Here is a 21,024-nt window from a genome sequence, read left to right on the forward strand (position 1 = left end):
ACAAATACATACGTACTTTCTATTCCTTACATTTTCAAAATGGGCCCATTACGTTTGGTTTAATGCATTTGAGGGGAGTTATTTGCACCACTGCGAGCCTTCAACTCATTTGGGCCCAAACAGTAACACATGAAGTCCTGTTTGTGTTTTTGCATCTGTCATCATAAAAACAGATGACAGATGCAAAAACCTTTGGCACAACACCGGAGCAACTGCAGCTGTCTATAAGTTGCAACTTTAACATCTAGCTAATTCTACAGAAGAGGAGCGAGCATAAAGGGAGTAATATTTTTATAAGTGGCAATTTAAAATGTAACATTTCAATCAGCTCAACAAGCATCAGCAAACTGTTTATGTGCTGTGTGTTTCACGGTTAGTTGCTAGCTAAAGGTCCAGCTTCACTCAGAGATGAAGATAAGGACAGGAGAGGAAGAAGAGAGGTTAGACTGTTCAGTGGTGTTTGATAAACTGGAAATTTATGAAAACTGGAAAGTACACTGCAGAAAGTTCAATCAGTACTTCAACTTTTAATGGAGCATTTTTTAACACTAGTATCTGTACTTCTGTTTAAGTACAGAATGTCTGTGCTTTTGCCACCTCTGCTTATGCAGGCTCTACATAGTAGTGATGTGTCGGTCGCGAACGAAACGGCTCTTAGAGCCGACTCTTTGAAGTGAACTACGCGAGCCGACTCCTTATTGGGAGCCGTGGGTTTTTTTTCTTTCTCTCACCCTCTCTCTTGCACTTTTTTTCCGCTTCACTCCGCAAGCGAGCCCTGTGTTTGCGCTGGGAAGAGGGGGGAGGGGCGGTAGTTACACTACACGGCAAGAGAGCAGGAGGGAAAGAGAGAGAAAGAGAGCCAGGGAAACAACGTCACATTAGAAAAGTATAGTAATGATCCACAACTATTTTCAGTTGCGGATGATAAAGGATTCAGAAAGTTTATTCATGCAGGCCCATATGACAGAGAATGTGCATCTTCTTTTTGTTTTCATATTTTTTCATGTTTATATTTAATTGTGTTGTGGTTTGCAGTGTTTTGTGTTGTTTCACTTTAAATTTGTTTAAAAGGAAAAAGCTGAAAATTTAAATAGTTAAAAGTTGAAATGTAAATAGTTGGTTTTTGTATTATATGATTTATTTATTACATTTTATGTGGAGTGAATAAATAAAAGTATACTTACGGTGGCCCCTAGAGACGAAACATGCACGAACTCCAAAACACGTAAAAACTCCAAAGCACCTACAAACCCCAAAGCACGTACAAAACAGGGGCAGTGTTGAGCTTTTTGTTACCTAGTGGCTACACAAGCCAGGAAGTACCAACGACCGGATTTGGTGTGTGGTAGTAACAGGTAAATGAACATTTTTTTCAATTATTTGAATATATATGAGTGCTTGTGTGTAAATACACAAACAATACACATATGCTTTCAATTGTGTAATTTAAGTGATCTAGGGTTGCTCTGTTTTGGAAGTTCAATTAATGCTAAAAATGTGTTTTGGAGTTTGTACGTGCTTTGTCTCTAGGGGCCACCGTATATATTTATATATAAACATATATAAATAAAACCACATTTTTTTTTACATTAGTAATTCCTTTTGTGCATAATTTTATATTATTGTTAATAATAAATTAATTAAAGCAACAAAACAACCTGAAGAGCCGGTTGGGAGCCGAAAGAGCCAGTTCTCTAAAAAGAGCCGGAAATCCCATCACTACTACATAGGCTCCATGCAGACCATCATAAATCAGCCATGACCAGGTGGAATTTGTTTGGCACTCCATAAATCACATCGACCTGCTTTAAAAAACATGAGCATTCCAAGAAGTTGGTCTCCATATCTGTGTCTGTGAAGGTTCTCAGTCATCCAGGTCATTGTAGTCAAAGGAGCTTGCAAAGAAAAGCGTCTGGACTTCTTTAAGTTGCTTGAAGACGTTTCACCTCCCATCTGAGACTCGGCCTGTGCCTGGTATTTAATATATTACTGTGGGAGCTAGTTAAAAATGTAATGAACTCTGAACTGTGGGCATGGGCATATACCCATGTTGCTCACTGGAAAATCTGCTCTAGCCTACTGAGCTGTCTGTCTGTGGATTATGTGTTGTTAGCTATTCTTCTTTGAAGGTAGATGTTAGCAATCTTCAGGTGTAGCTATGTAGATGGCTTTTTTAAAAAATATATAATTTATTTTTATTTTTCAAAATATAAAACAAGGACAAACAAACAGGCTCAGACGCTACAAAAATTGTTATTACAAAGTAGATGGCTTTTTTATTTCAGTTGTAGTTAGCTATGTTTCTGTGACTGTTGCAGTTTCATGTAATTATGCATCTAAACAAACAGAAAGGGTAACCATAGGTTCTCAAAACAAACAAAAATGTTTTTGTTATGGGAGGATCTTTTAGTTTCTAAAGGTGTCACGCCTACATGCAGACGTGTGGAATGGAGATAAGGATCCAAGATGCGGACTGCTAAGTAGTGAGTGAGCTTTATTAACAAAAGGTGAAATACAGCACAACAGGAAGGGGGGGCGAGGAACAGAACAGACAATACTCTAAACTGGGAAAACTAAAATTTAACACAAAGCCAGAACACGAACGAGGGTACCTTGCAGGGAGAATCACCAGGAAGATGGAGGAACAAACACGGAATAACGCAGACAAACCAGCAACTACTAAGACGGAAGACACGACTAAAATACACTCAGAGAACACAGGGAGATTACACACAGGTGGGGAACACAGCTGGGAGTGATTAACGTGACGAGACAAGGGAGGCAAACTGAAAACACTCACATAAGACGCAGACCTTCACAATAAAACAGGAAACACATACACGCAATGACACAACACACAGACTTCACACAGACTGGGGAACACAGAACATAGGAACATGAAACGTGAACAGGGAATGTACAAGAACCCCAAAATAACCAAAACCACAGAATAATAATAACATAAACACGGAGTCTGGATCATGACAGGTAGTCAAGTGTAACATGCGTTATTATTTGCAAGCAATCTTTATTTACGTGCAGATAAACCAGTATGTCAGGACGTAGCCCAGAAACAATGACCCTGGAGGTATGTTCAGCTTTAGCACAAACAAGTCTAACTGCATTTCTGTGTAATTGGAGACCTGCATGAAAGTTCCTCCAGGGCTGACTCATGTAAGGAACATTCTACCAATGCATGAAATTAAAAACAAGGGCTTTTGCAAACAGTAAAGAAATAAAGAAATAGAAAAAGACACAAAACACACACTTAAAAAAGTAAACCCTTGTGGAGAGAACACAAAATCTACGGATGCTCCCTAAAAAATACAGTGCATGATTTTTTACTGCAAGTGAAACAGTAAATGATGTCTATGGAAAAACCCACTTTGATTACATGATGAAAAGATTTTGTTCAGCTCACGATGTCTGCTGTTGTCAGGGAGCGTAGATCCAAATTTCATTGTGGTGAGTAAAAGAGAAATATGATTCATATCCAGCTCCATTGTACATGTCATGATCAAAGGTTTTCCCAGCTGTAATCAGGGCCTCACGAAGCTTCTTTGCATTTTCTTGGCCACTCTGGATGCTTGGAGCGCCACCGAAACTCCTTAGAGCAGACAACAAAGCAGAATTCTAGATATCTTTCAGGTTGGCCAAAGACTAAGGAGATATAGGCTTTGCCCTCCTTTTAATGCTTTTAAAAACTTGCTATCATTGCAAGTTTATTCTGTAAGTAATTTTAATAGTTAATTCTCTTTCTGACCCCCAAATTGGAATCTGGTGAAGCTTAGTCCAAAATTAATGTTCCTCCCTTTTTAGTATTTGTTAGGTGGTAACATGTTTACAGATTTACAAAATAACTGCTGAATTAAAGTCTTTCTTGGTTTTCTGGGGAAAAACTAGATAAATGGACTTGTTTCTCACCTTACATACACGGTGGCTTCAGGTTTACTTTCCAGTTGGACCAAGGGATCAGAATTTTCAGGTGTTGTGGTACCAGGAGGAATAAACCAGGACAAGGAAAATTTAGGATCACCTTTACCATCTGTGACCTTGACCAGTGCAGGCCAAGCGTCACTAGAGATCTCAAAACCTGGAAGAGAAAAAGAAAGAAAAACATGCTTGAAGGAGCATTTTACTGAAAATGTGTGGGGCTGCGGAAATTCCGAGCTAAAACATTTCTGAAATAAGTCAGCGCTTTATGAAATTTTATAGTCTTTAAATATTTTTTTCAAATCCAATACATTTTTTAATAAGAAAAATGACTCCATGCTATATCAAGTATTTCTTTAATATGGACAATAAAACAGTACAAATGTGTTTAAGTTACAAATTTTAGATTTGAGCTCCCCTTTTTCTTCTTTCTTTCAGTTTTGAATAAAAATCAAACAACTCTTCTTATGGAGAACCAGTTGTACCTGTTTTATATACTTTTATATAATATATATGTATAATAAGACCTTGTCTTCCTTTACTTTGCTTACCTCGTACTTACAAGTGGTACCAGGAAATAATCAGTTTTAGTTTTTGTAAACCTACGCATCAGTCAGTAACTAGTGAATTAATTTGATTTGTATAGCTGTGGTCCTCTTATGGCCCATTTGAAACAAGTAATCTCTTGGATTACTGTGTTTGAAAAGAGACAAAATACATCAACATTACAAAACAAACTACATCACACACTTGCACTTTCAGTTCCTCGTATACCTGCTTTAGTTTGCTTCTTGACATAATCCTTCAGCCGTGAATTTGCAGCGAGGACATCACTGGACTGGGAGCTGTCAATCTTGGTAGTAATCCAGGTGGAAGCATCATATAAGCGCACCTCAAAGTCCTGCATGCAAAAGAATGTTAAATGTTAAAGAACCATTATAAAGAAGATGACACAAATTCTGTATCTGAATTGTTCCAAAAACTTACCGGGTAGGCCTCGAGTACTTTGTAGTGGGGACACTTTCCCACACAAAAGTCCTGTCCTGTGCAGACTGAAACCAGAAAAAGTGCGAAGAGTGCAAACATTACCTGTGCCATGATCACAGACTCTTGATGAACTGAGCTCTGGACTAAGTCCTCCTGTTTAATAAGATAATCACAGTGCCACGTCTAATGTTATGCGGCACACCCACATAGTTCTTCAACCTGCAAGACAGGCCAGTTTGTCTTTTTACATGCATTACGGTGAACGTGCTCCTCTGACTGGCCACCATGTCATGGCGTGTGTGGGAGTGATTGTCCTTATCTTGGACAACATCCGTCTCACTAACACCACCTTAAGCCAGTCCAGCTCAATCCCCACACCATTACTGGCCATGCGGATCAGTTTATTGAATCTGTTGGATCTGCGACCCTCAACCTGCTGCCCCAGCATGCAACATGCAAGAGAATAGAGGATGGCACTGGCCACCTGTGACAAGAGTCCAGAAGTATTGACTTTATGCACATTATGCACATTATTCTCTCTATATATGTATTAGCTATGATTTGCTATTGTCAAAGTAACATTGCTTCACTTACTATCCTGGGTTTGTTTGTGTAAGCATTCTGTTGCCAGCAGACAAACATGCAGCAAGTTAAAGCAAATGCTCAGTTATATGTTGCTTTATATTTTATTATGTTGCAGAATTAAGTCATTTGTGCATACTTACAGTGTGAGATGTGCAGTACTGTGCAGGAGAGGGTACGGCCATGCAGCGTTTAAAGCATGGAAGTACTGACATTACTTTCAGTTTCATTATGTAAAAAGTGACAAAAACATTAGTGCGGGCTGTGTCTGTGAAGGTTCTCAATCATCCAGGTCATCGTAGTCTAAGGAGTTTAGAAAGAAAAGCGTCTGGACTTCTTGCAGTTGCTTGAAGACGTTTCACCTCTCATCCGAGAAGCTTCTTCAGTTCTAGGGTCAAATGGTGGAGAGTCCAAGATGTAAGCCCTGTGGGAGTGTCCCCCCAAGGGGGACAATGGACCCCTAATGATCCTCTACCTAATCACACACACCAAGGTGTGAAAACGGGTGTGGGTCACTATCAGCCAAGGTTTCGGATGAGCTCATTGTGAAACCTAGCCCCTATGTGATTTCCTGAGGTCAGATGGCTCAGGATGTGAGTGGGCGTTAAGGCGTCTGGTAAGGGATCTCAGAACTGGATTATAGATGGCAGACAGTTGGTGTCGTAAACCACCGCCTCTGTTCAAAGATGGTCGTTCACACTGGACATAGATGGCTTTTTTCACTCCTCTTTCAAACCTGTCTTCTCTGTCCAAAATGTGAACATTGGCATCCTCAAAAGAGTGACCTTTGTCCTTTAGATGCAGATGGACAGCTGAGTCTTGTCCCGTGGAGGTGGCTCTTCTGTTGTACAGTGTGCGCTGTACACTCTGCGTGGGAAGAAAACTTCTTTCTACAGCGAAAAAACTTCAAATCTGAGCGAACACCTAGCACGCTGCCACGGGAATGTGAAACCGCTGAATCTTTAATTTTATTTATTTATTGCAGTTTTATATGCTGAATATGCAGAAAATAGATTTAAATGTTAAACACATTTCTTCAAGTCAAAGACTGTTGCATGTAATTTAATTTTTGCTTAATGCAATGTGCATAAAGTCAAAAGATTAAAACTAATAAAACAATTTTTAAAAAGAGACTTTTTCATTTGATTCAATTTTATATGATGGATTATGCAGAAAAAAAATAGAACTGGGCTGAAAGGTCTATCAGTTTATAACGTATTGAAGTTGTGAAACATGTTTTTTAAAGTAACTAAGTAATAAAGTAACTAATTACTTTTGAAAATAAGCAATCAGTAAAGTAACGGGATTACATTCTTGGAGAAATAATTAGTAGTTAGGTAGTAATTACTTTTTTCAAGTAACTTGACCAGCACTCATAGAAAATCCTGAGCATTGTCCGACAGATGTTAAAAAAACTCAGCTGCCTCAGAAAATAGAGACGACCGTGGCCCTTTCTGTAGAGTGCAGTGGTGTTTTTAACCCAGTCCAGTTTATTGTCTCTGTGTATTTCAAGGTATTTATAGTCCTCCACAATGTCCACATTGACCCCTTTGCAGGGGTCACAGGTTTCCTGGTTCTCATTCAATTCAAAAGTCCACAAATACTTCTTTGGTTTTTGTAATGTTGAGCCTCATCACTCGTCGTATCCAACCATAGTTATCAGAAAACCTTTGAAGATGGTAGGTCTTTGTGCAGTGGCTGAAGTCTGTGGTGTAGAGGGTGAAAGGAAAAGGGGACAGGATGGTCCCTTGGGGTTCCCCTGTGTTGCTGATCACCTTGTCAGACACTCGGTGTTGGAGATGCACAGACTGTGGTCTTCTTGTCAGCTAATCACCAATCCAGGATACAAGAGAGGCATCCACCTGCATCGCTGTCAGCTTATCACCGAGGAGGATCGGCCTGATGGTATTAAATGTCAAAAAGCCTGACCTTCACAGTGCTCGCTGGCTGGTCCAGATGGGCGATTGAACAGATGGCGTCCCAAGCTCCAAGGGGGGCCTGGTAAGCAAAATGAAGGGGAACCTAATGTGGCCTGAACATAGGTTGGAGCTGGTCAACAATGAGTTTTTCCAGTGTCTTCATGAGATGGGAAGCCTGTGCTAAAGGTCTGTAATCCTGGGGGCCACTGGGACGTGGTGTCCTTGGTACAGGAACAAGGAATGACCCTCTGCAGACTCAGACTCATCGGTTTATAAAAGTCTTCACAAAGCTGGGGGGAGCAGGCCTTGAGTAGAATGGGAGGGAGAGCCTTCAGTTTTCAGGCCCCTCTTCTGTGGAACCAGCTTCCAGTTTGGATTCGGGAGACAGACACTATCTCTACTTTTAAGATTAGGCTTAAAACTTTCCTTTTTGCTAAAGCATATAGTTAGGGCTGGACCAGGTGACCCTGAGTCCTCCCTTAGTTATGCTGCAATAGACGTAGGCTGCCGGGGGATTCCCATGATGCATTGAGTTTTTCCTTTCCAGTCACCTTTCTCACTCACTATGTATTAACAGACCTCTCTGCATTGAATCATATCTGTTATTAACCTCTGTCTCTCTTCCACAGCATGTCTTTTATCCCGTCTTCCTTCTCTCACCCCAACCGGTCGCAGCAGATGGCCGTCCCTTCCTGAGCCTGGTTCTGCTGGAGGTTTCTTCCTGTTAAAAGGGAGTTTTTCCTTCCCACTGTCGCCAAAGTGCTTGCTCATAGGGGGTCATATGATTGTTGGGTTTTTCTCTGTATCTATGAAGCGCCTTGAGGTGACTTTTGTTGTGATTTGGCGCTATATAAATAAAATTGAATTGAATTGAATTGAATTGAAAATTGAATTGAGGGCACGGGAGTTCACCCGTTCTGGTCCAGCAGACTTCTGAGTGGAATCTTCTAATTTGCCTCTGAACTTGCTCATGAAAGTGATAGGTGAGGTATAGGTGGGGAAGGGACTTTTATAGGAGGTGTAATTTCACAGTAACAAAATGCAAAATGCTCACAAAATGCTGTTTTATTGCAGAATATAAATTACCCAGTAAGAAATAACAGGAATTTAGAAAAAAGTCAAAACAATTTTGTATCTCTTAGGGACAATGCACTTTTCAAATTTTAAGAATAAGATGGTTAAAAATAAACTCTTCAATATATATGATCCAGAAATAGACATAAGATGTCATGTTAGAGTCTAAAAGTTATCAAGGTTGTTCTAAACAATCAACCAGCAAAAAATTTTTGTGAGCTAAGTCCTCCTGGGCTTTAGAGGGACCAATGCAAAAGGTCTGCAACCTGACAAGAGCATTTACTTAGTTCTGTTGTTGTGAGGCAGCACTGATCCAGATTTCATTGTGGTGAGTAAAAGAAAAATAGGATTCATAGGTAGCTGCAACATGAGTGTTGGGATCAAAGGTTTTCCCAGTCTTAGCCAAGGCCTCACGAAGAATCTTTGTGTTTTTCTGGCCAGTCTCAGTGCTTGGAGCACCACCGAAAACCCTTAAAACAAAGAAAAGCAAAATTGAGTCATCTTTCCCTGTGAGATTTAGACCTGTGTGTTAGCTGCTCTCTTTTAATTCTCTTTTCTGTCATAATGACTGATTTTGTTCATTTAGAACTTCACAATTTTGCACAAATTTGCAGTTATATTCTACAATACAACTGCAAAATGAAAAACTTTGGATCTACTGAAGAAATCAAAGTGATTTAAAAGATAAATGGACACACTGCTCACCTTACATAGACAGTGGCTTCAGGTTTAGTTTCTAGTTTGACTAATGGATCATATATTTCTGCCTTTTTGCCACCAGAAGAAACAAACCACCACACCGACATTTTAGGATCACCTTCACCTTCAGTAACAGTGACCAGTACAGGCCAGCAATCATCAGGAATCTCAAAACCTGAAAGAAACAAACATTGTACAGAACTCAAAGTGGTAAATGGACTGGTTCTTATATAGTGCTTCTCTACTCTGAGCACTCAAAACACTTTACACAACTAGGCCTCATTCATCCAGCACGTTTTCTATCTAACTTTCACACACATTCATACACTGATGCACCTGGAGAGCATGCAGACTGTAGCAGATGGGGATCAAACCACCAACCTTCCAATTAGTAGGCGACCTGCTCTACCACTAGAGCTAAAGCAACCCCAATAAGTGGGAAGCCTAAGGACTAAATCTGTTTTTTAAGACAAAAAAAAAAATCTTGAAGAGTCAAATTTCAATTTGTGATATATTTCTTAAGATATGATGTGAAATCTTATTTTTTGCCAAAGAACCCCATAGAACATAATAAAAAATAGAAAATGAACTGCTCCTTACCTGTAACAGTTTAATATGATGCAAGTTATTGCGGGAACTCTTTAAAGAGGATTTTGTTTCTCAAGTACTGGTTAGGGACCAGGGTTTATTTCATTTTACAAATGATTGCATTTATCAAATATCCTACTCTCTTAAAATATTTCCCTCCACAACAGCTCAGGTTCTAATATGGCAACTTGAATATTAAACCAGGTAACACAAGACTAAAGGAATACAAGGTATCAGATTCTAGTTGTTGTTATGTTGATTTTAATCTTACATTTCTCAACTAATTTAGATGTTCTGCACATCATCTTAGATCTTAGATCAACATATTACTTATTTATACAGGTCCATGTTTAGTTTAGCTACTGCCATCACAAACTAAATTACATACTCGAGTAATATTTCAGTGCCTCATGTACCTGCTTCAGCCTGTCTCTTGACGTAGGTCTTCAGGCGTGAATTTGCAGCTAGATAATCCCTGACTCCAGTGCTGTCGAGCTTTGTGGTAATCCAGTCGGTAGCACCATATAAGCGCACCTCAAAGTCCTGCACACAACAGAAGCAAAAACTATACTTATCGACTAGAAATAAGAACACACCAATAGTATTTGTGAACTGTTCCAAAGCCTACCTGGTGCGTCTCAACCACTTTGTACTGAGGACATTTTTCCTTTGGGCAAAAGGCCCGTCCAGTGCAGAGTGACACCAGGAACACAGCTAAGAGTGCAAAAACCACCTGTGCCATCTTCACTGAGTCTTCTGAGGAAGTGCAACTCCAGCTCCACAGACAATACTGCAACTTAAAAGTACATCAAAGTGATGCCCTAGTGCACCAGATTATATCAGACACGCCCACATAGCTGTGCTGCGAGGCAGATCAGGCAGTTTATCTGGTCTCTGGAAAAAGAAACACAAAACAGACAAGCTGTCTCTGAAAACGTTTTGTGACAAAACAAATTCAAGGCCAAGAGACATACAGAAGTGTGTGATATTTTTGTCTTCTTTCATTTTATCAGCTTCCATTGAACATAAGAAACCCTTTTCCCATTTGTTTGGAGTGTGATGGGCAACACTTTTAAACTTTTAAGTAGTTTGTGTACTTTTAAATATTCTTTTCTAATTATGAATAGGTTGTGGTGTGCTCTGCAGACTTAGATAAAATTTTCCTGTACATGTCTATAGTGCAAACATGCTTTTGAGTGGACAGGCAATCACATTTGATAATTTATTTATTTTTCTTTTCTTTTCCCACAGTAAAGCTTTTCTTTATAGCCATGCTAGCAGCACAGCTAGTGAGACTTGTTTTAGTTTTTCCGTCTAGGACCTTAAAGATCCTTGAACTTAAGACTTAGAGCTCATCCCTGACATATTTTGCTCCTGATGCGATCCTTACACCTGATTGTCCCTCCACTGATCATAAGTTACTTTTCAAACTGTCAACTAAAACTGGAGATTCACATTTCACCATCACAGATATGTAATGCTGGCCTGTCTCAGCTGGCTCATATTTGAAATGTTGCTTTTAGATACTTATCATTACTGTAACCTGAGCAGAAAATTTAATGCTTCACAGAAACTTACTGAGTTTAAAATTCCTGTGTCCTTGCAGTTTCAGAAAGTGGTTAAACAGGTTTGTGCACAAATTAAACCGTGTTTACATAGGTCATCACTATGTGTGTGTGCGTGTGTGTGTGTGCATGTGTGACTGTGTGACACACACAGTCTTATGAAAGATGTCTTATGAAACATTGTGAATCTGTGTAAGAGAGAAGAGAAGTGCAAATTGCATTAATAAATAAATATGTACATTATAAATCACCTATCATAGAATTAAGAGTTGTTATACAGCTTAATAGAGTATGGTAGGAACGATTTTCTGAAACTTTCTTTATGGCTGTGAGGTTCAATTGACCCTGTGCACGAGAAAATGCTAACTTCCTGGTTTGAGACTGGATGTGGGGTTGTACATTTCCGGTAGCTTTACTTTGCGGTCAATCGCTACTGCGAAGATATACTCCAAAATTGATGTCCAAAACTCGAAAACGGAAAGATCGCGTTAAGTTACAAAGAGCAGAAGGTGGGAACACTCACCACTGTTGTGTCATAAAAAATCGAATGATCAATTTTGACGTTTAAAGAGTTTAGATCGATCAGTTGTTTACATCACTCAACACAAGCAGAACTGCATCACTGCAGCAGAAGACACATCGTCCACATTCAGAAGCACATCTCTGACAGTTATTATGATTTAAACAGGCAAATGTTCAGCATTCAAACTACAGGTGAACAATAGTCAAACCAGATGTTTCCCGTTATGTTGATATCAGCTAGTCAAGTACACACCTACACAGCATGTTAACAAACCGTGAAAAAAGCCACACAAAAAATGAACGATTGCTGGTAAGGGTTTCTATACACTAGTATTTACGAAGGGTATGTTGTGACTTACCTTCAAAATTACAGTGGTCCCTCGCTATAACGCAGTTCACCTTTCACCTCGCTGTTTCGCGGATTTTGTAGTGCAAGTTTGCATGCCTTTTTTTTTACATCACATTGTGTCCTGCGTCCTGATCGCTGCAGACGATCTCCTCCGTGACGTCTCTCCTGTACAGTACAGAATCGCTGCATCGATCGCTAGCAGTGTGGCTCTGAAGTGCAGTACTGTATGTTGACGATGTTGACGAAACGTTTTGCTCCGTCAAAAAAAAAAAAAAATTGGCTACTTAATTTCACCTATCGCTGGTTATTTTTAGAACATAACACCCGCGATAAACGAGGGACAGCTGAGAAATATAACTTTTGAATCCCTTTTCTCTTTTGCTCTGCGGCGCGGGGGAAAAATATCGACAAGTCGATGAACATCATTTACAGATATATTGGGTAAATGCCCGAGACATCTATAGAAATGTAAATTGCCGCTTGACTCATTCATTTGCTTAACTTGTTTTGGACCGTAAACAGGGCGCGAATAGGACACCGGAAACAAAGCTCCCCACAGGAGTTTCCGCACCGGAAGTAGCATATGCTAACGTGCATATAGTCAATTAGTCTGAGGGAGAAGGAGTGTGGAGTGGATGTGATGGGTTGGTTCATGATGGACAGCAGTTTGTTCATTAACCGCCTCTCACTGACTCAAACACCTTGCTTCACACATCTGAGCTTCCTTAAAAAAAGCTTAAAAAAAGTTTTAAGTTTTGTCAGATTTATCTTGTTTATACATTTTTATTAAAATAAAATTCAAAAAACTGAGTTGGCATGCAATCGCATGCTGCATATGCATATATTAACAGAGGTGATTATAAATAAATATCAAGAATATCGACATGAATATTACAGAAAAGTAGAAAGGAGCGTGTGCAAAAGGGTGAATCTATTGTAGTGTTTACAGTGTATTAGATGGAGGAGTTGTACAGGGAGATGGCCACAGGCAGGAATGATTTCCTGTGTTGTTCAGTGGTGCTTTTTGGTAATCTCAGTCTCTGAACGTGCTCCTGTGACTAGCCAGCATGTCATGGAGTAGGTGGGAGTTATTATCCAGCATTTTCTTTATCTTGGACAACATCCGCCTCATGGACACCACCCCAACGGAGTCCAGCTCCATCCCCACGACATTAATGGCCTTGCGGATCAGTTTATTTAGTCTGTTGGCATCTGCAACATGCAGATGTCATAGCATCTGCTTTGCTGCCGTCTCCTGTAACCAGGCATGTTTCTAAGGTACGTTTTTTTCTGTTTTTTTTTTTTTAAATGTTGTTCTTGTGGTTTTTGGCCTCAGCCCTCATGTCCAAAACAAAATGTTCACAAAAAGCACAGGACCGCAGGTCCATCAATGACACTGGAACCGTTCGAAACACAGTTCAGGTGGCCGACCTGGAGGACGGCAGCACAGGAGCCCTGAGAGAAAATGTACAGGAGGCCGACCACGTGGAAGGCAGTGGCCACGTGGAAACAACTCAGGAGGCCGACCAGGAGGCCAGCAGCACAGCGGTCCAAACCAGTACAGTTCAAGGGGCCGACCGCGCAGAAGGCAGCAGCGTTGACTGAGCAGCTCCGAAGGCCGGCCACGCGGGAGGCAGCGGGAGGCAGCGGGAGGCAGCGGCGGCGACTGAGCAGGTCCAGAGGCCGCCCACGATGGCGATGACGTCCAGCCTGTGGCCTGGACATAGATCAGATGGCGGCGTAGCAACTGCAGGACCAGAAGAGGTAGGACCAGACGAGAAAGGACCAGATGAAGCAGCTGCAGGCGATGTTGTGAAAGCCGCAGGTGGTGGCACACAGGCGACGACGGCCGGAAGGGGCCCTCTGACCCTTCAGCGGAGGTAGACGAAGGCTGGACGGGCCCCTTGGACCCTCCAGCAGAGGCAGAAGGGGTACCATGGACCATCCAGCAGAGACAGACGAAGGCTGAAGCTGTCCCTCGGATCCTCCAGCGGAGGGTAAAAGCACTCGTTCCTCTTCAAACAATCCACACACGAGACCAGTCTCTCTCTCTGACACTCACCACACGGGAAACATAACTTGAAATAACTTGAAGTGAGCTTTTCAGTATGACTTCTCATACATATCTTTCACATTATTATGGAGGAATAGTGGCCTCCTCTTCTCATTGCTTCAGTTCATTGAGGTCCGCCAGGGTTTGTTTATGTACAACTCTCTTTAGGACCTGCCACAGCATTTCATTCACGCTCTGAACTTTGACTGGGCCATTATAACAATTTGATTCTTTTCTTTTTCAGCTCTTCTGCTGCTGATTTGCTGCTGTGCTTGGGATCACTGGCCCACCTTTGACCTAACCTTTAGCTGTCAGACAGATGGCCTCACATGTGACTCTAGAACACTTCGGTCCACATTGTGGTCAATGAGTGGAAGGTGGCCACAGGTTGTAATATAAGTCAAACCATCATCATCTTTTCATCATCATGTTTGACAGTTAGTATGAGCTGTTTGTGCTGATACGCTATGTTTGGTTTTAACTATATGTGATGCTATGCATTATGACCAAGCATCTCTACTTTGGTGGGCCCAAAAGAGATTGTTCAGTAAGTCTCTGGTTGTGTTTTATTTCAGATGCAATTTTGCAAATCTAAGCCATGTTGCCATGTTCTTTGAACCTTTTAAAAGTCATTCAGGATGCCTGGGCACTCTTTTGTCCAGAAACTAAAATTAAGAAATAATCTTTCATTGAAAATGCTGCCCTTATTAAGATACAAACTTTTCCAGTCTTCATGGAACACTGAAATGTTCAAAGCAGCTGTACTGGATCTGACACCTGTGACCACAGCGATACTTATTTGACACTTTTGCTTTTGCTATTATGCCAAAGCATCAATAATTAAAATCAACACATGCTTGAGGGAAATCTCCAAACAACAAAGGAGGACAAACTTTCAGACTGTTAAAGATAACTGTGATAGCTGTGATTGAAGTTTGTTACAGGAAATACAGTTTTCCCCCTGTTGTGTTTACATGAGGCTGTTTTAGTTGCTTAGTAATTAAATGCAATGCACAGCAAAGCAATTCATATAATAGAGTATACAGAAAAATTCTGCTATGTTTATTGTGATAAACATTTTGTGCTGCTTTGTGGATAGGCTAAGTATAGACCTATAATCTTTATGAAAGATGTTTAGTCAACAATGGAAAGTAGTAAATGAACACCATGCTCATGGAAAAAGAATGTGGGGAAATTGAGTAGCAATGGATATAAAGATTTTTATATGAAAATAATAGTTTTTCAACTGTTTTGGGTGGAGAGTGCTTCCTTTCTTAATGAATAATTACTCCACATGCAAAAAATATCTAATCATAGTGTGACCCTTATGGTTATCCATAGATCCATAGGTATTCTTTGCAAAAATGTAAAGGCAACACATGATTGGCTCATGTGCCCTTGGAACAAATGTATTAGTGAGATATTTTTTGTCCACTACAGCACCATCAGCAGTTGCACTGTGGGTCTTGTGGTTTACTGTCAAAAAGTTCCCACAAATTGTCTGAGTGCATTGTTGTGGTTGCCACTTAAACTGGTAGTGATGCTGCTGACTCCTAAGCTCTGTCGGAGTTTGCAGTGTCATCAGGTTTTTTCTACACTCTCTCAATCAAACCTAGAAGCAGGCGGTAAGCCATCTGTTGAAACTGGGGTGAAATACACCAAAACCTCAAAAAGCCATGGTCACGTGATATCTACAGTGTTTCCAACTTTTATTTTGTCCATACTGTGATTTTTAAATGCCTGTCCATGAGTGCCTTTCATTCTTCTTCTTCTTAATAATAATAAATCAAAGCAGCATCAATCTGTCACTATCAAACATCTAATCTTTATTTCTGTTCCACGTCAGACTTTCACCTGTCTCAGCTGGGAGGCCTCAAGCAAAAACAAAACACCTAAAACATACCAGACCTCTCTACATGAGTGTATTTCTTCATAGATATAGAGTCACAGTAATTACGTGTAAATACATCTGCTTCTGCATTTTAGTTTAATTTTTGTCAAATAAACAATGACATTGTGTAAAATATCGTGTTTTGTTATTCATCTGAGGTTAGATTAATGAATACACATGACACTATGTTTTATTATCTCCTGATATGTAATACCTTGGAAATGAAAGAGGGTGTGTGTTCTTTTTACTGTATTTATTTATATAGATTTTTTCCTTGGCCCTCTCCTGACCGGTTTTGGTATCATCTCATTTATAAAAATCCTGGAAATGCTCCTGGGAGTTGTATTTTTAGCTTACAATCTGGCAGTGACACTTTTTGGAAATGAGGATTGACTCTCCCCCTTTTAGTGATTGCAATCCTTAAGAAGAGAGGTCACGCTTCTATGAATATCAGAGCAAACTATGATCAGTGCTATCTGCCCTGATTATACGAACCTAAAAATAGAAGCAGCCCCTCACTTTGAACAATCAGAGTGCAGCACTGTTCACATCTAACTCCAGCAGATGGCGGAACAAACCAAGAGGCACACGGAGAGAGCGAGTAAGCGAGTGATGGTAGAACGAGAGAGGCGAGCCTGCTCTCCACACTATCACACCTTATCATCCTGGCTCTTCGGCTATGCACCTGCAACCTCTCCTTGGAGCCCCCCTTCTTGTCATCCTCCTTTTTTCCGCCCTCCGCCCCGGCGGTCGGACAGAGGTAGTGCGCGCTCAGCAGCGGGAGTGCGCAAAGCGGTCGGCATGCACCTGGAGAGAAACCGCCCCGCCAAGCCGGCCAAGGGCTTAACCAGAGACGCAGCAGGATGCGGAACGACGCTCTAACGACAGTGATATAGCAGCAGAGCACCGGGTGGATATCAGAGCTGCAGCATGGGCGTGGGAAAAAGGCGCAATGACAGCGATGTGATTCCACAGATATAAGAAGGGTGGGTGGGGGGAACCCGAGTTACGTTTGGACCAGAGTTGTGCATTTGAAAGCTTCGATTTGGTTGCTCTGAAATTAATCAGACACAACACTTTGTTTTACCTGCCGGTCTACCTTCACCGGAGTTTAAAGGGATGGAGAAAAGCGCACAGCAGCAGTCCAAAAGCGCAGAGAGACCAGCAGAGGACATCTCCAAAATACCCGATGAGGAGCTGCTAAAGTGGGGTAAAGAGGAGCTGGTGAGGCGGCTGCGGAGGGCAGAAGCAGAAAAAAGGGGCGTCATCGTGGAGCACGGCAATCTGATGCGGGAGGTGAACCGGAGACTCCAACAACACCTGAACGAGATACGGAGTTTGAAGGTGAGGTCGGGTGGTGCTGATGAAGGGGAGCCAGGCTGTGCCAGGGCCCGTGTGGGGTTTCTTCCAATGTGTAGACTATGTGTAGACAGCCTGCTCTGCATGAGCCCACACTTGAGGTTACAGGGGTAGATTTAAGGTCAAATTTAGCTTTAAATAAGCAGATTAAACCTGTTGCTTCTCCATGCAGGAATTTGGAAACATTAATAAAAGGAAAATTGTACCTTGTACCTCTGTTTTATGGTTTATTATTATGTGCTAAACAACATATTAACTTAGAACAGGTTTTCTGAGAAACTGTTTTGTAATGCATTTTTTTAATTTTAATTTTCTGCACTAAAAAAACCAGTTAGTGGAGCTGGTAGACTAATACTGCCAATTATCATTGACTGAAGCTCCAGTTTCATTAGTGGTTACTTATTGGTTGCGTCCTTGACAAACCATTTTATCCTTTAACCAATAAAGTGTTGAAGAATAGATAAAATTGTCCATCATTCTGCCCTGCCTCCCTAATAGTCCAGAAGCTAAAGACACAGACACACACAGACACACACACAGACACACACACACAGACACACAGAGACACACACACACACACACACACACACACAGAGACACACAGAGACACACACACACACGTAATCTTCTTCATCAAAGCTTCATTCATAGCAGGAATGAGTATGTAATCTCTCTATGTGCCTTTGTGTGTGTGTGTGTGTGTGTGTGTGCGCGTGCTCTGTGTAAACCAGGACGTGAACCAGAAACTGCAGGAGGACAACCAGGAGCTGAGGGACCTGTGCTGCTTCCTGGATGACGACCGGCAGAAAGGGAAGCGGGTGTCACGGGAATGGCAGCGATTGGGTCGCTACAGCGCTGGCCTGATGAGGAAGGAGGTGGCTATCTATTTGCAGAAGCTTAAGGAGCTGGAGCAGCGGCAGATGGAGGTGATCCGGGAGAACCTGGAGCTTAAGGAGGTGTGCCTCATGTTAGAAGAGGAGAGGGCCACAGTTGTGGCTGGAAGCACAGGGGGAAGTGGTGGTGGTCAGGGAGGCCCTGGCTGCAGGAGCTCCATTGACAGTCAAAGTAGCCTGTCTCAGCTGGGCGGTGGCATGCCTACACCAGGCCTGTTGCGGGATGTTGGCGATGGAAGCAGCACCTCCAGCGCAGGGAGCACAGACAGCCCAGATAACCCTCACCATAAACCCTCCCCTCTTGGCTCCAATTCAAGCCCTGGATCTGGCTCAAGATGCAGCTCTTCAGGACAAAAGAGAGATGTTTGTGAATTCAGCGGGAGGAGGCGCAGCTCCACCACGGAGTACCACACCTTTCCCCAGTCCTGCCGGCCCCGTGGAGGGTCCCTCACCAACCTAGAGCTTCACAGCTTTCGAGGACACAGCCCAGAGAAACACAGCAAGTCTCCTACCAGGCTACCTTGTGGCTCCCACTCCAAACCCTGCAGCTCTGACCTACTAGCACAGAAACAGCTACTGATGTCAGGACAGGCATCTCCAGGCAGTAGCAAGGGCTCAGCTAAGTCCAGCCCAGATCTGAGTCAGCGACACCGGCAGGTAAACTCAGCAGGGGCCGGGAGTCCTGAAGCCAAGCAGGTAGCAATGGGCACACCTGAGCACCTGAGAAAAGGGCGGGTGATTGTGGGAAGTCCAGAGTCTATACGGCACCACTATCACTATCATCAGAGCCCAGGGGTGGAGCACAGCAAGGGGAAGTATAGTAGTGGCTCCCCTGGCAGGGATGGAAGTCACAGGAGACCAGCGGGTGAAGAGATGGCCCCCCACCACCAGAGTCTGTACAACGGTAGGCACATGGTAACTCTTATCTTGTATTTTTTCATTCATAAACCATTTTATGACACATAAATGAACACTTATACATGTATAGAGAGATGCACTAACATATTGTTTTATCTAACTAGAAAATGGTGGAGGCAAGGACTAATAATGACCAAATAGAGATATTTTTATCAATTACATGAGTCGTACATTCACAACAAGCATACAAACATTTGAATGTTTTCAACAATATACATTTATTGCATTTCTTTACTTAATGAGGATAAAGGGGCCGATGGTGCGGTATGGCAGCCTCGCTTCTGTCAGTCTGCCCCAGGGCAGCTGTGGCTACAACTGTAGCTGCCTTCACCAGTGTATGAATGTGAGAGTGAAAGAATAGTGGTATTGTAAAGCGCTTTGAGGGGTCCCGAAAAGCGCTATATAAAAATGCAATCCATTATTATTATTAAACTGTTTACTGTTTGGAGTCCATGTTAGCGGTGTGCCTATTAAAGCAACAAGATAAAGGAACTACATAGCTGATATCAATGCTTTAGTATTTGTTTGCCATCATCTCAGTATATTATTTTTTAAAGTATTCCTTCAGATTGTTAAAACCTAATAGGCATATAGAAGATTTGTTATGTAAATACACCTTAGTCTATTTGATCTAATGCTTTTTTTTACTTGACCATTTTAATAATTTTCAGCCAGGCTTCTACTCCCATATTCCACCTTTCATTTATATTATTTGTGATTCAGATTCATTTTTGTATATCTTTACGTATATTAAAAAGTTGAGCCTTTGAATGTAAGTTAAATGAAAAAATATTAACTTACGGCTTATTTGCCAGTGTTCTCTGGGAAGTTTGTATTTATAACAACAAGCTTTTAGTTGCTAATATAATTAAAAAACAGAAAGAAGCACATGTAATACTTTTATTAGCAATAACTCAGTTGACCAAAAACTGATGCAATATCAAAACAGTTCAGGAAGTGGAGAATGGAAGTGAGAATTTGTAGACATAAATTCTCATTATTTTATAGTCTTTCAGTATAAAAAACACTAATGGACTGCTCATGGACTTTCTATGCTGTGGTACTCCCAAACTCTTAAGTGTAAAGTCACAGTAATGGATGACCTTGGTTCAAGGAAACACAAGACTGAGTTAACTCATAGAAACTGCAGAGGACTTAGCTAGGTTTAGACGTGGCCTATGAGCTAGACCAACAATTATAGTCGCACATACATGTTTGGATGCACGTGCGCACACAGTGACAGCTGAAGGATGAGTAGACAGTATTTAGGCATGGAAACAAATAAAGAGAGAGCTTAACATGCATGTATATATAGTGTAGTATGCATACAGGGACACAGGTAAGTGTGACTTTGTACCCATTCATTTTTATTAGCTCACATCTGACAGCTGCTCAGCTCTTCTGAAACGCTCACATGGAATTTTTCCACATGCACACTGCACAGGCCACTTCAATTTTTGACAGCAAATGGACTCATGACATTCTTTGAAACAGCTGAGCGGATTTGAAATGCATTGGCTTGGCTTTTAAGCTTGACTTAATTTTGGCTTCTATTAAATATTCCAAAGTCCTCCCTTGTGACTCTTTGGTTTAGTTGTTTCTCTGTGTTTTTGAGTGTCGGCTTTGCATGTGAAAAACAGCATATCGGCACAACAAGCTCACATCAACTAGGGTGGTCCAAAACATCGATAC

At 41.4% G+C, this 21,024-nt stretch overlaps 3 protein-coding genes across 4 annotated transcripts in view; 1 reads left to right on the forward strand and 2 right to left on the reverse strand.

Annotated features, from left to right (window-relative positions):
• Positions 1–2,477: 2,477 nt before the first annotated feature.
• LOC146504905 (heme-binding protein 2-like) lies at positions 2,478–5,083 on the reverse strand. Its single transcript, XM_085183048.1, has 4 exons — positions 4,921–5,083; positions 4,708–4,834; positions 3,925–4,093; positions 2,478–3,607 (listed from the first exon to the last, which is right to left on the reverse strand). The coding sequence occupies exons 1-4, from the start codon at positions 5,029–5,031 to the stop codon at positions 3,436–3,438; spliced, it is 579 nt and encodes a 192-aa protein (XP_085039174.1). The 5' UTR covers positions 5,032–5,083; the 3' UTR covers positions 2,478–3,435.
• Positions 5,084–6,541: 1,458 nt separating this feature from the next.
• Positions 6,542–10,733, reverse strand: LOC146504906 (uncharacterized). Its single transcript, XM_085183047.1, has 4 exons — positions 10,411–10,733; positions 10,199–10,325; positions 9,201–9,369; positions 6,542–8,965 (listed from the first exon to the last, which is right to left on the reverse strand). Exons 1-4 carry the CDS (start codon positions 10,522–10,524, stop codon positions 8,779–8,781), a joined length of 597 nt encoding a protein of 198 aa, XP_085039173.1. The 5' UTR covers positions 10,525–10,733; the 3' UTR covers positions 6,542–8,778.
• Positions 10,734–16,714: 5,981 nt separating this feature from the next.
• LOC146504907 (uncharacterized) overlaps positions 16,715–21,024 on the forward strand; it is a 34,859-nt gene continuing 30,549 nt past the window's right edge. The window contains exons 1-2 of one of the 2 annotated variants that reach the window (XR_014877659.1): positions 16,715–17,506; positions 18,253–19,329. Coding sequence is in view for 1 of the 2 variants with exons in the window: in XM_085183145.1 (XP_085039271.1) it covers positions 17,282–17,506; positions 18,253–19,318 (1,291 nt within the window). In the remaining variant the exon portion in view is untranslated. The remainder of the gene's footprint in view (positions 17,507–18,252; positions 19,330–21,024) is intronic. The other variant, XM_085183145.1, reaches the window with a different exon arrangement.

The sequence above is a fragment of the Neolamprologus multifasciatus genome, chromosome 13 (assembly GCF_963576455.1).
Source record: "Neolamprologus multifasciatus chromosome 13, fNeoMul1.2, whole genome shotgun sequence".
NCBI classification, from domain to species: domain Eukaryota; kingdom Metazoa; phylum Chordata; class Actinopteri; order Cichliformes; family Cichlidae; genus Neolamprologus; species Neolamprologus multifasciatus.

Excerpts from the sequence above, each read along its gene's own strand:
- LOC146504905 (XM_085183048.1), bottom strand. The coding sequence starts at position 5,031 with ATGGCACAGGTAATGTTTGCACTCTTCGCACTTTTTCTGGTTTCAGTC. Across the intron at positions 4,835-4,920 it reads AAGTACTCGAGGCCTACCCG|GACTTTGAGGTGCGCTTATA; the intron begins GTAAGTTTTTGG and ends TTTTGCATGCAG. Across the intron at positions 3,608-3,924 it reads GAAGCCACCGTGTATGTAAG|GAGTTTCGGTGGCGCTCCAA; the intron begins GTGAGAAACAAG and ends GTCTGCTCTAAG.
- LOC146504906 (XM_085183047.1), bottom strand. The coding sequence starts at position 10,524 with ATGGCACAGGTGGTTTTTGCACTCTTAGCTGTGTTCCTGGTGTCACTC. Across the intron at positions 9,370-10,198 it reads CAAGAGACAGGCTGAAGCAG|GTTTTGAGATTCCTGATGAT; the intron begins GTACATGAGGCA and ends TGTTTCTTTCAG. Across the intron at positions 8,966-9,200 it reads GAAGCCACTGTCTATGTAAG|GGTTTTCGGTGGTGCTCCAA; the intron begins GTGAGCAGTGTG and ends CTTTGTTTTAAG.